Source organism: Drosophila takahashii, chromosome 2R (genome assembly GCF_030179915.1).
Source record: "Drosophila takahashii strain IR98-3 E-12201 chromosome 2R, DtakHiC1v2, whole genome shotgun sequence".
Classification (NCBI taxonomy): Eukaryota; Metazoa; Arthropoda; class Insecta; order Diptera; family Drosophilidae; genus Drosophila; species Drosophila takahashii.
In genome coordinates, this window is record NC_091679.1 from 41,575,656 (window position 1) to 41,588,811 (window position 13,156).

Here is a 13,156-nt window from a genome sequence, read left to right on the forward strand (position 1 = left end):
TTAAATTAAAGAGAGATAGACATAAGAACCCCCAAAGACAGAGATAGAGAGACAGACATACATGTAAATATTTATGCAAATGCGTTAATGGAAATCTGAAATGCGGACAGGTTGCGGAGGAAATGGAGAAGGAAAGGAAAAGGACGAGCAGCGATGGCGACACGTTGATAGTTGAGTTTATGGGGCGACAGGATACATTTCCCCAAAAGGACCGTGTGTGTGATTTCACCTTCCCCTTTCCCAAAAACCCTCGGATCGCTGCTCATTATGGAATCCTTACACCTAAACAATCAGCGCGAGTCCTTGCAAAATTCATTAGGCAGCAGCACGTTGTCCTCCCACTTTCACCCCCTACACCACCCCCTTTCCAAAAACCAACAACCCTTCGAAACAGGAGTTTCAGATTTTCAAAGGGAATGCGAAAGTGAACATGACTTAATAGCAGAAAGTCATTCTGGAAAAAGGACGGTAGGTGTTGCCCGGTTTATTGGGTTGTGGATTTCAAAATTGAAACTAATTGTTTTAAAATTTATGCGGAGAGGGTTCGGGGGGTCATGTGTGACATTTGTTTTGCGGCAGCTTTGGGGTTGCAGGCCCCCAAATTTTGGGGACCGACCTCCCAACTGCGCTCTGAATTCTGATGAGGATGGATGCCAGGAGTTGAATGCGACAATTGGGAATTAAATTGGAGTGTAATGGACTGTGCTCACTGTAATGGGTTAGAAATAAAGTCTTTGGGATAAAGGATGAAGGATAAAGGAAACAGAACATATTTTAAAGAAGACTTTTCTTATTATTTTACAAAGCGGATTATTTCGTAATTTCAAAATACCTACTAACGATTTAAAATATTAAACAAATGAAAAGCTCTGTAAAATTTTAAAAATAATATTAAACTATAGTCACGCATTTCATTAGAACTTAAAACTTGATTTCTTGGTATACAAAATTATTCCAACAACAATATTTATGGATCGTTAAAAAATATTTCCAGGAATTTCTAATTTAAAGCTTTTAAACTTATTTTCACATTAAAAAACCTCAATAAATTTCTAGACCAATTTTTCACTTTGCTGCCATCTCATAAATTTCGAGGTGTTTATTTGTTGGCCTGCGAAAAATATAAATTATTTATTTCCGTAAGCAGGTCCAATTATCTCCTTCATTAGCTACTTTTCTCCATTTCATAATGTATTCCGTCCAATTTCTTGGTAATTGCCACTTGTCTTGTTTTCCATTTAAAAAGAATCACTTAAAAAACACTGCTAATTAAGTTGGTTACTCTGGAGCTCGAGTTTCCTTTCATCACTCTCACCTGTAGCGAATGCGAATGCTGCTGGCTCATTATGCAAAAGTTTAGGTTTATTTAAATTCAAATTCTCGCCGTTTTGGCGAGGAAAATTCAAGTGCAGCAGTGGGTTAAGGGGGCGGAACATGCATATGCATAAACGGACTGGCTTAGACGTCCTTCTTCTGCTGGTAAATACGCATAATAGCTACTCGGGTCCTGAGTTGCCGCCTTGAAATATTTCCCAGCTCATAATTTATGGAGAAATATGGCTGGGGTTCGGGGGTTCGCAACATGTTTATGTTTTCCTGTTTCCGTAATTTCTTCCTGCCTTCATTTCGTCTTTTCCTCGGCGTTTTGTTGTTTGCATTTTTTTCTGTTGGCCCTCACTGTCTCTTGGAAAAATATGCATTGCATACTTTTTGCTCACAAAAGGTCGCAACTTTTTTGACTCGGCCCTTTGTTTATATTTACCCTGCTCTTGTTTATTAAGATTCTCCCTCCGTTGTTGGCTCATTAGGCTGACATAATTCTTATCAACGTTTCTCTTAATCAGGGCAGTGCAAAAAAAAAATCTAAAGAACTCCTGCAAACGGCAGTCATTGACTTTACGGTTGATAATCGTATTGAGAGCTCCGTTTAATGGCCACTCGTTGACCTCTCGTCTTTCAATGGGAAACACTGCAAATGTCGCCGGCAATAAAAGCAAAATGAAAGCAAACCAGGAAAATGGCCAAGTGTGTTTGTCATAAATGTCGTCATTTGATGTACGAGCTTAATTAGCTCTCCACACATTTTCTATGTGACATAATTAGATAACATATTCATAGGGCGGAAAAAACACTGACAAATTGCCATCATTAGCAGACAGAGATGCTTAAAGGCTGGGGGTTTTTTTTTAAACGGGATTACGCATTTTAATTGCATTGACAATAAAAACTGTGAATAGTACCTGATTAAATATAAAGTGTATTTTATTGAAAAAAATTAACCTTAATAATAAATATATTTAATTAATTTTATTTGATTTAATTTGAAGAAATACAAGCATTTGTAAATAAAATTTAACTATTTTTTTGTTCATTATTGACCAAGGCATTTGCTTACTTTATTGTTGGTAAACAAACCATAATTATGTGAAATTGAAGGGGCAAAAACGGAGGCCGTTTAGCATTTTTCTACGCAGCAATTTCTTGTCACAACGCCCACTTGAGAAAATTAAAGGACCTTATGGGGGCGTATACGTAATTTAAAAACGTTTAAAATGTCATTAACAAATTGCGCGGCCATATCGTTTGATAATGTGTCTCCAAGCTTTTCAAGATTGCGTGCATGTGAGTTGATTATCGGTTTCGGGATGGCAAAATATTGGAAAGGTATAGCCGCATTCAGCGAGCTCATTGAACCCAGGAGCTGGGATCCTCCGAGCTTATCGAGTGCCTATCCTTTCATATTTTGATGTAGTTAAAACGTCAATCAAGTGAATAGAGAGAGAAAACAGGGGATTTGTGGAGGTTGGGCGACCGAAAGGATTGACTGCCATTCAAAACTATATCAGAAAGGCAATGACTGACTGACAAACTGTTTGACAGACTGCCTGATTGACTGGCCAGACAGGCGAATATACACATACCCGTTCGTCCTGCCATCGAGTTGACGATGTGACTGAACTCTGATTCTCTGCAAAGTCCTGGGAGTCCTGGGAGTCGTGACTGAACCCAGCGAACATGGACAGCAAACATTTCAATCGGATTTCGAGCAATTCCAATTCAGATTCGCACAAACACACACGCACACACATGAGCAATTTGCATAAAAGGAAAAAAGAAGGATCGGAACAAGGCAAACATTTATGCCTCACACAAACACACACACGAGAGACACACACACATGGCAGCCATTTCCGTTTCCGCACGTTTGACGTTGGCAAACGCAGACAAAATAGTCGAGAAAAAAGGAATCCCAAAATTGGGGGAGTCGAAAACATGAAACATGCAAAATGAAGTTTGAATCGCGCCACCAAACAGACCAAAAACCAAAGCCAAACAGCAAAAAGGTGGATCTTCCCCCCTCCGCCACCATCCATTTTTACCGCCATTTTGTTTGCCTTGTCACTTGGTTTTTTAGGCAGTTGCATTTTTGAGGGCCGGGCAACAACAGGTCGATGAGGTAAAATCATCAACCTGTGGCATCTCTGGGGCCCCCGAAAATCTTCCTTAGATGTCACGTTCTCGTGTTGGCTCTGCCTTCCCCAGGATATTTGCATAATATTTGCACAAATAATTGAATTTATTTTTTGCTCGTGCGGCTTGTGCGCTACCCGCTAAATTGTTTTGGGTAAATTTCGGCTTATGTCGTTCGCAGACAGAGTTTGTTTTGGTAATGCAAAGACCCATTTTTTTCACGTTGATCGCCTGCAATTGAGGTTTTTCAAAAGTTTTTTTTCCCTTCTCGTAGTTAAGTTAAATGTTAAACTTGCCATGAAATTGAATGTGCAAAAGGTGGAAAGATAGTAGTGGAGTACAGGTAAATAGGGTTGCGATTTGGTGGGAATTGTATGGTTGTGATAAGTGTGTCTGGCGTGGTGTATAGATTTTTAAGAATTTACAAGGGTTAAAAGAAGGGGAGTTTTAAGAATTATTCCGTTTTGTTGGCAAATATTTTTTAGTAACTGAAAACTTTTAGGAATTATTTAATAGAAAAAACAGTCCTTAAATTACTGATTTTTAAGATGTATAATAAACTGGGTTTTTTTATTTAATAACTCAAATAAATATTATTTAAATAGTAGGTATGACAGTATTGTTAAGTTTTCCATTCAATCAAACTTAGATAGGATTAATCATTTTTAAAAAATCTAAAAGTAATTTTAAATTTTTGAGAACAGTTTATCTTTAATCAACTGTTGCTAGATATTGCATGATGTTCGATTTCTAGACATAATATATAACTTTCAGACATATTTATTATCTAGAACGACAAACTTTCAAAGTGTGTTTTCGCCAATCCCTGAGGACATCAGTCAACCTAATGAATTCCACCCTTTACTGCTGACAAACAATTTTCGTTCTCATTGCCACTGCCATTCGAATTCATCACCCGATGCAGTCGAATGAATTCGCAGCAAACTTATGGCCCCCGAAGGATTTACAAAATGTGGCCACTTGGGAACTTGGGAAATGCAACGGCAACTGCAACTTGTGCAATAAATGCGTTCATTTAACATCAAATGCTAGTCGCAAGCTGTAAGCTGCAAGTATTGAAATGAAATGTGGCCTTCTTCAGAACGCTTAAAAGCGACAAATTCGCTTTGTGTCAGCGGAGTAAGTCAAGTCGAGTCGAGTCGAGTCGGCGAGGAGCCTGCTAGCCGAATGTTGCTCATACGCCACGTTGCACTTATTTCATTCAGCTGCAGCCACATCTGAAGCTGTCTGGTGAAGGCGATGGTTCTGGGGTCTTAGGTATCGGGTAATGCACTGCTCTGCTCAGCACACACACATCCTTGGAGCCCTGCATCCAAGCATCCCTGCATACTTGCAACCCTTCATCCTTTTCCTCCAAGTCAGCGACTTAGCGCGTTGACTTAACTTGGCAGGGATTTACGACAACGCTCCACGGAGCTCGAATAACATGGAGCCTTGTCAGCTTGCTGCCTCCTCCTCGTCCTTCGTCCTTCTGGCCCCTTTTTATTCCCCTCCATTCATCCACCTCCTCTTTTATTAAGTTGAAATAGACGCAGGCTAAATAAATCCATGTCGCTTAAGTCGAAGCTCTGACGTTGTCATGTGTGTGCGATTGCGACTGTGTGTGCGAGTGTGTCGCCGGAAAATGCCGGGAAAACTGCTGAGCGTATGTATGTTATTCATGTATTTCATTGCCTGGCATTTAAGTTGAACGCTGATGCATCGTGCAGTGTGCATAATTAAAACGAACAGTGTACTGCAGCCGGGCAAATAAAATAGGAAAAAAATACGGCAGGACGAATGGCGCAGAAAGATAGTCAGTCTGGCTAATAAAAGCACTCACTGTGGGAGTTCTTCTTCTCCATCCTTATATTTTTAAAAAGTTTAATTGGAGTTATTTTAAATATTTTCTATATACTTGAAAAAAGAAAAGATATGGAATATTACCCTAACGCTATGTTTGCGGTTCTAGATAAATCGTGTGTTTTTAATAAAAATAAAAAATAATGATTATTAAAAATCATTTTAATATTTCTAGTAACAATAACTTCAGGATTGAAGATGCATTAAAATAATTTAATTATATTTCTTGACCTCTTACACAATTTAATGTTAATTTACCATTTTTCCCGAATAATTAAAATATCCTGGCTTTGTAAAATCACGTTTAATAAAATATGGAATATATTATTTAATTTCAGCATTTGTCAAACACATTTATGTTAATTACCCTTTGAAAAATCATACTTTTTCCATATTAATTAAAATATTCCCCTTTTCTCTCCCTTTCCAGAGCCTTTGTGGACAACACGCACCTGCAGACGCTGCACCTGAACAACAATCCCCAGCTGAGCGACATCCCAATGCGCCTGTTCCAGGGCAACCCCAACATCCTGGAGGTCTACATGCAGAGCAACAGCCTGCAGACCCTGTACTCAGCCCAGTTCCCGGTGGATCAGCTGCAGAAGCTCTATCTTGGGGACAATCCGCTGCAGTGCAACTGCTCGCTGCTGTGGCTCTGGCGACTGGTCACGGGGAACTTCGAGGGAGTGGATCCGGCAATGGAACCCTCAGCCGGCGGAGCAGTGGCTGCTCTGGCCAAGGAAGCCGACGACGAGGAGCAGGCGGATGAGGCATCCTCCACGGACGATGGTGTCTCCGCCTTGGCTGCCTACATAGCCGAGCAGCATATAGTGAATGCCCTGCATACCACCGAACCCAGTGCCTACGAACTGGCCACCTCGTCCTCGAACAGGAACTCGGGCATCCTGCGGATGGATCGCCAGCAGATTGGCTGCGACATTTGGCGGGACAAAGTGCGAACGAGGAGGCAACTGCTCTCGATGAGCGAGGGCGAGATCACCTGCCCCGCCCACATTGTGACCGTGGTGTGTGCGGTGATCACCTGCCTCCTGGTGGCCATGATTGGAGTGAGTGTGCTGTACTACCTCCGGTTTGTAAAGCGCCGCAGGAAGTTGCTCCACGAACGGGGTCCCATGAGGACCAGCAAGAGCATCATTAATGTCCACGATCGCATCCTCCAGGGTCACAATGCTGGGCTGGGCATGGGCATGAGCATGACCCTGGGCGGTGGTAACCATGTGAATGGCCTGGGCATGACCTTGAACTATCCCCATCATGCCCAGACCCTGCAGGCCCACCATCACTACCATCAGGCCATGCCACTGCAATCGAATCATGGCAATAATCATGACTACCAGCAGACGACGCTGCCGCAGCTGGATAAACTGGAACTGGAGCGCTACTTGGCTGCCCAGACCATTGCCAATGAGTACAGGGCTTTGAAGCCCTGGGAACTGCCTGTGAAGGAGGCGGACGACGAGCCCGAGCATCTTTACGAGCGGTTCGATCACTACGAATATCCAGATACCCACACCATGAGCAAGCTGAAACAGGCGGCGGCCTTGAACCACTCCACCACCAACACCACCTCCTCCTCGGCCGGAGCCTCACCCATCCCGCCCTCCTCGGCCAAGCCGCATGTGGTCTACGTATGACGTGGGCGTGGCAAGGGCGAAAGGGTATCCCAGTTAAACACGGATATCGAGATGGTCGGACTGAACCACTACCAGGGCTACCCCAACCACAATAACAACAACAACTATAGGGGCTGTGTACAGAGCACCAAGGTCAGCGGTCAGTTCTGAGTGGGCCAAATCAAAGGGGGTTTGGTCGAGCGAAAAACAGGGAAAGTGAGAGGTTAGGCTAAGGAGAGATTAGGATGGTTTTTGGGGGGACATATCGATGAGTTCCGGGATTTCAGCTGAAAAAAAACAAAAACGTATTACTAACATTTAATTCTAACCTTCTGAAATCCCGTAAATCATCGAAACTATCTCCTAAAATCAACCATCATAGTGCTTTAGGTTGGATTACATTTTTTTCGAATTAAAAACAACAAAGTTTAACAAGCGTCAAATGAAACAAGGGATATGTCTACGTGTATAGCAAGCATACAAATACTCTTAAAGAACTATGGATAGAACATTACAGATACCAGATATATTAGATATGTATACTAACCGCTAGCACTAAGAGAAGAATACGATTTCAAAGAAACCTTTTTGCTGGCCCCAAAACTAAGCTAAGCTGCATTCGAAAATCTCTCACTCAGATCACTCACTCTTTCTCTCCCACTCATAGTTAAAATGGCATTTAGCATGCGAATTCGAATAGATAGCATCTAGTGGTTAAGCAACTTACAAGTGAATTTAAATATATATATTATATGAAATATATGTTAGGAGTAAGTGTGTGCAGGCTAAAGTAGTTTATTGGATTTTCCTGATTTGATTCACGAAATTACCGAATATGTCTTCAGCACTCGGGCTATTTTGGGGAAAAGACACAGACTTTGGCAGGCAAAATAACCTAATGGGGACCAAATAGTCCAGTCCAGTCCAGCCTAGAACTAACTGAATGAATCCAGCTGCCAAAGAGGTCCTTTTCACTGGCCCGCTGAACCATATTCCCAACTTTCCTAACTTTAGCAAACATCTCGAATGACAATATACGAAAAAATGAAGAAGAACATTAAGCGGAAAACTAAAAATTAAATTATATGTAACACCTATATTAACGTATATCTTTGTGAGCCAGAACTCAAAGTTGACGAAATGATAAATATAATTTGTAAATATATATCCCTCAGTGGTGGGGCACTTTGCAATGTGCTCTCTCGTTTATGTGTAAATAATTTATGGAATGCATTTAAAAACATTAGTCAAGTGCATAGATTATTGATTTAAGAATAAATGATTTCCAAAAAGCAATAACTCAGAATCAAAGCTCGTTTGTTGTTATTTTTCGGTTGAGTTTGATTTGCGAATAATAATTTAATTAAATGCGACAACAGCAAGGCAAATAGCAAATGGCGAATAGCTAAAGCAAAACTAACCGGTATTTGCATAAAATAGCCACACAGAGCACACAAAAAGCCAGTGTAAAAATATTTCGAAAATAAAAAGTAAAGAATAAATAAGCAGAATCAAAAGGCAATGCAATGCACACGAAATGCATTTAGAAAAACGGACAGAAAACGAAACTAAATTCGGAATATAAATAAAAACCAGTTTGTGTATAAAAGGAGCAAAACGAGAGCAAGGGAAAAGGCAAATAGAAGCCACACAACCGTAAGTTTAAATCTAATAATATGATATACTCAAAAATATTTAATTAAATGATAGACACACCCACAGCAACAACAACAACAAAAATGTTATTTCTTATACGAAGACTGAAGAGAATGATGATGGAAAATAAAATGAAACATGAAATTAAAAACGCTCTTTTCACTCTAATCAACTATCAACTGCAAATGAAGGGAACAAAGTGGCAACAAAACCAGGAAATTTGTGTGCAGCCCGTAATAAATTAGGGATTTACCTAGATGAAGTCGGCCTTTGTTTCCTTTTCGTTTCTTTTTTTTGCCCCCATGAAATACGACAAATCTGCTGGGCAGCAAACGAGAAAAGCTGAAATCCATGTAAAACAAATAAAATACTTGTATATCCTTACCAAGGGAGTGGCCCCAGTGAACTGAAACCGAAGCTGCAGAAGAAACGGCATAAATCTAGTGCCGAAACAAGTGCTCGACAAACACACCCGCCCACATAAGTAAGTAACCCAAAACGCCTACAGCAGGACAAAGGAAAAAAAATTGTAGGTTGGCAGGGGGTGCAAATATGTGGCTCAGTAAACCAAAGTAAGTAAAATATTTACTGCCCAGTCAATTGTGCTGAGTTGTTGGTCTCCACTAAAGCTGTTAAATTCTGGTGAAGGGATACAATTTGAGCTGCATCACAGGACGATACCTCTGCTGGGTAAAATAAAATCCACAATTTCAGGAATTTTCCGACTCTCAAATTGCCAAAACAACAAATGTAAACTGCACTGTGTGCCAGAGTTGCCAAAATCCTCAGCAAAATTTAAAGCGTTTAAAAGATAGTTTTTACAGCTTTATTTCGATGATTTTACATTTAACTAGAGAGTTTTTAAAAACAAGTAAAACAATTAAACGATTTCAGAGCCCTTAGGCAGAGACTTAGCTAAATTAACAGGAGCTTTGGTTTGACAGAATTACGATTAAAAAACCACTTAAATTTATCTTATTAGTAATAATTATTATTTTCTTTTCTGCGCACAACAATAAATTTGTTAGGTTTTAATGTAAATTTACTGCTCTAATTAGTGTACAAATATATAAAAAATTGACAGAGAACGTAAAAAAAGTAAGCCGCAAAATGTAAAAGTTTAAGTTTTGTGATTTAATAAATTAGTTCCATGCTGAACTGCACAGCATTTCCATAGATACCGTGGTGATAAAACAATTGCTAGCCCACCTGCAAGAACAAATAAAAAATGTAGAGCAACAAAAGCACAAACAAAAAGAAGAAACAAAGGAATTAAGTAAATAAATCTGAATGCTTTCTAAATAATTAACATGAATGGAGCTCACTTTCATTTAAACTGGGTCCCCGCCACTCATTGAGTTGTTCAACTCAACGCGCAGCTTAGACGGCGACAAATCCCCCGTGTCTGCGTTTGAATGATTGTGGGGCATTTGTTGTGGGATGAAATATAGCCAGCCAACACAACCACCCACCACAGAAACACCCCCTGAAAATCCCACCACATCAAGGAAACACCTGAGTCTGCGTCTCGAGAGCCGCACGGATGTAGGCGTGTAAATAATGGCAAGTAATTAATATTTCGACATTATTCTTCTGAACGCCCAAAGGGAAAGTAAAGGCAAAGAGGCAACATTGTGTGCTTTCTCTCTTACGCGTTTAATTAGCTCGGAAAATGTTTCGGAAAAACTTGCGCATAAGTCATAAAGTGCAGGAAATCGAAGGATGAGTGGCTTCCATTAAATGCAGCTAGCCATCTGAATAACGATTTCAGTGGCATTTTAATTGCCCGAGTGAAATGAAATTTCGTTATGGCGATATAGAGATGCCATTAAGATCCAGAGAGATACAGCCGAAGATGCCAGATAAACACTCGAACAACAGGACCAAGTGGTGGCGAACATAAAAACTTAATGTCCTGCAATTTGTTAAAAGATGCGCAAACTGCCCAATAAAATATTGCTGATGTGATATTAATATTAATGTGATATTAATGTGATTGAAAATACAGAGTGTGTGGGCAAAATCTGAGGGCCCACTTCAGCTAATTGTTTGCAAATGCACCACATTTTGAGAATGCGGGTCCAACAGCTGTTTATACACAGGACACTTTGTTTGCACTTCGGGAACAGAAGGACAAGGAGAATTGCTCAAATAGTGGTCAAATGGTCGAGACACAAACGTGTGTGTAAATAACTCATGTGCTCTATGATAAATCAAAGTCACTTAGCGTTCATGTCGATTTGAAATTCACTTACAGTACTGACCAAACAAACAGAAAGGCAAAATCCGAGGACATATCATTTATATCAATTTAAATAACGACCTTTCAATGGCTAGAAAAATCCCGTAAAAATCCCAACGAAGCCCAGAAAGGGAAATGCTTAGATGGATGGTCGGACGAGGCATTGACAGTTGTAAGCCATAAACCACAGAAAATTGGGCATTATATTAGTTAAGATGCTGTCAGGCCGAAAGATATCCCATTCTTGAGGGCAAGGGACAGCCCACAGAGCAGACATATCGCTTTCAACACGGGGATAAAGTGGGGATATGGGGATCCAAGGGGCGAGAGTCTGGGAGATAATCGGGTGGACACAGGAGCAGCCCGTAACGGGTACTAAAACACCGTTTGACAGGCTAGGAAAGCCGGGAGCCGCAAATCCGGGAATGGGAATCCCCAACATTGAAACCGAGACAGAGGAAAGTGACCACCAGATAAGCAAACGCATTCATCTTACGGAGTAACGAAGGAATAACGAAAAAAATAAGAAATGCTAACCTGTATAGTCGAGGAAATCCGCACAAAAGTTAAACAAAAGTTGGACATACATATTAAGGGGCTTAAAGTGTAGCCGGGAACCTAAAACAAGGAACTTATCTTGACAGCCGGACTGTGCACTTAACCAGGTTACCCGCAAAATACACCTATATATCTTGATCAATTTGGCTAGCGAAAGGGAGGAAAAAAACGGGAAAAAGAAAACTTAAATCATAGCCATCTTTTGTTCTGTTTTCCAACCTGGTTTCTGTTGCCTTTTTCCCCTTTTTTGCCGGCTTTGTCTGCGCCACTTTGCTTATCTTGGCCACACTTTTTATTGGTCGCCTTTATTTGGCATGACATCCCCCATATTTTACCATATAACAGCAGCTGAGATAAGTGGCAAGCGGAAGGACATGCGAATTAGTTATGGTTGCGGAAAAAATGCTACAGAAAGGGTTCAGAAAGTGAAAGTTGCAAAGCGAAGAAAGGAAAAGCTTAAAATTGTAGCATCTTATTGTTCCTTATATAATTTTTCCGATTCCAATTCCGTTTCCACTTTACCGATTGTCAGAAATAATTCCAAGATATTTATACGACTCAATAAATTACATTTGCAATTTAATAATCTAGGTACTTCCACCAAATACAACGAAAATTTACAGCTCTATCAAAAATTATCGCAGCAATTTTTCAACCAGCCAAAAAAAAAAAGAAATGGCAAAAATCAAAATTTCATTGCCACCGCAAAAATCAAATTTGCAGAATTCGCCCAAAGTGCGAGGAGTGGAGTTGTGAAACACTTTTTTCCTTTTTATGGAAAATTCGGGTTTTCGCTGGGATGTTTTCAAACATGACACCTGAAACTTTGGCATACAAATTTATGAAAATATTTGCACATCAATTTTACTGCTTGAGGGATGGGGGAGCCAACACCTTTTGGCTTCATTGAACTTGCAGCTTCGTGTTACAAAGAGCCACCCCGATTCCCCGATACACATGCAAATATGTATAAACTGAATCAATTTTTACCGCGATAAACTTCGGCTACACCTTCTGCGGAGAAAAAAAGGAAAAGAGCCGGGGATTTTACGGCGCTGAGGTAACTGCAAAATGTTGTGTAAAATTTGCAAATGCAATAAATAACTCGTTTCGGTGTAAAAAATAAAGAAAGGGGTTTGCTTTTGGTGTTTACACCCCCTTACAAAGGCATGTAGCGATTCCCCTTTTTTTTTGTGTTTCCGTATTCCTTTTTTAGCTCCTGTTTAGGTTTTTCACTCCCCCCGGTAAAACCAAAAGCGCGCCACATGTGCGAGTCTGCTTGTAGTTCCTGTGGGTTCTTACTCTCTGGTTGGGCTACTCTATAAGAAGGAGTTTTACCTTGTTCTTGTAAGTTTTGGACAAAAAATGTATAGTTTTTAGTTGGTTATTTGAAAATTTATTTCTTTTTAGCAAATATATATAAACCTTTTTAATTACTGAATTATTGAAATTTTTATCACTGAAATATCATAAAATATATTATTGTTTGATTTATAATCTTTAAATATTAAATATTTAAAAAAACTCTTATTTGATAGCATCCCTAAAATTTCTGAAAAAAAAATCTGTGGAACACTGTAAAATAGTATATGAAAGAAAAATCACTTTAAATATTTTGTAGAGAACTTATACCTTCGTCAAAATCCCTCTAAATACAATCTTTATTTTTTCAGACTCTTTTTGTTTCGCTCTGCGTGTTTTTTGGTGTGGCGGAAAGCATCCCCGAAAGTAT

At 39.9% G+C, this 13,156-nt stretch overlaps 1 protein-coding gene across 1 annotated transcript in view; it reads left to right on the forward strand.

Annotated features, from left to right (window-relative positions):
* Positions 1-7,500, forward strand: part of Fili (Fish-lips) — a 96,210-nt gene extending 88,710 nt beyond the window's left edge. The window contains exon 5 of the mRNA XM_070212392.1: positions 5,765-7,500. Coding sequence (XP_070068493.1) covers positions 5,765-6,989 — 1,225 coding nt within the window. The 3' untranslated portion in view covers positions 6,990-7,500. The remainder of the gene's footprint in view (positions 1-5,764) is intronic.
* Positions 7,501-13,156: the final 5,656 nt, after the last annotated feature.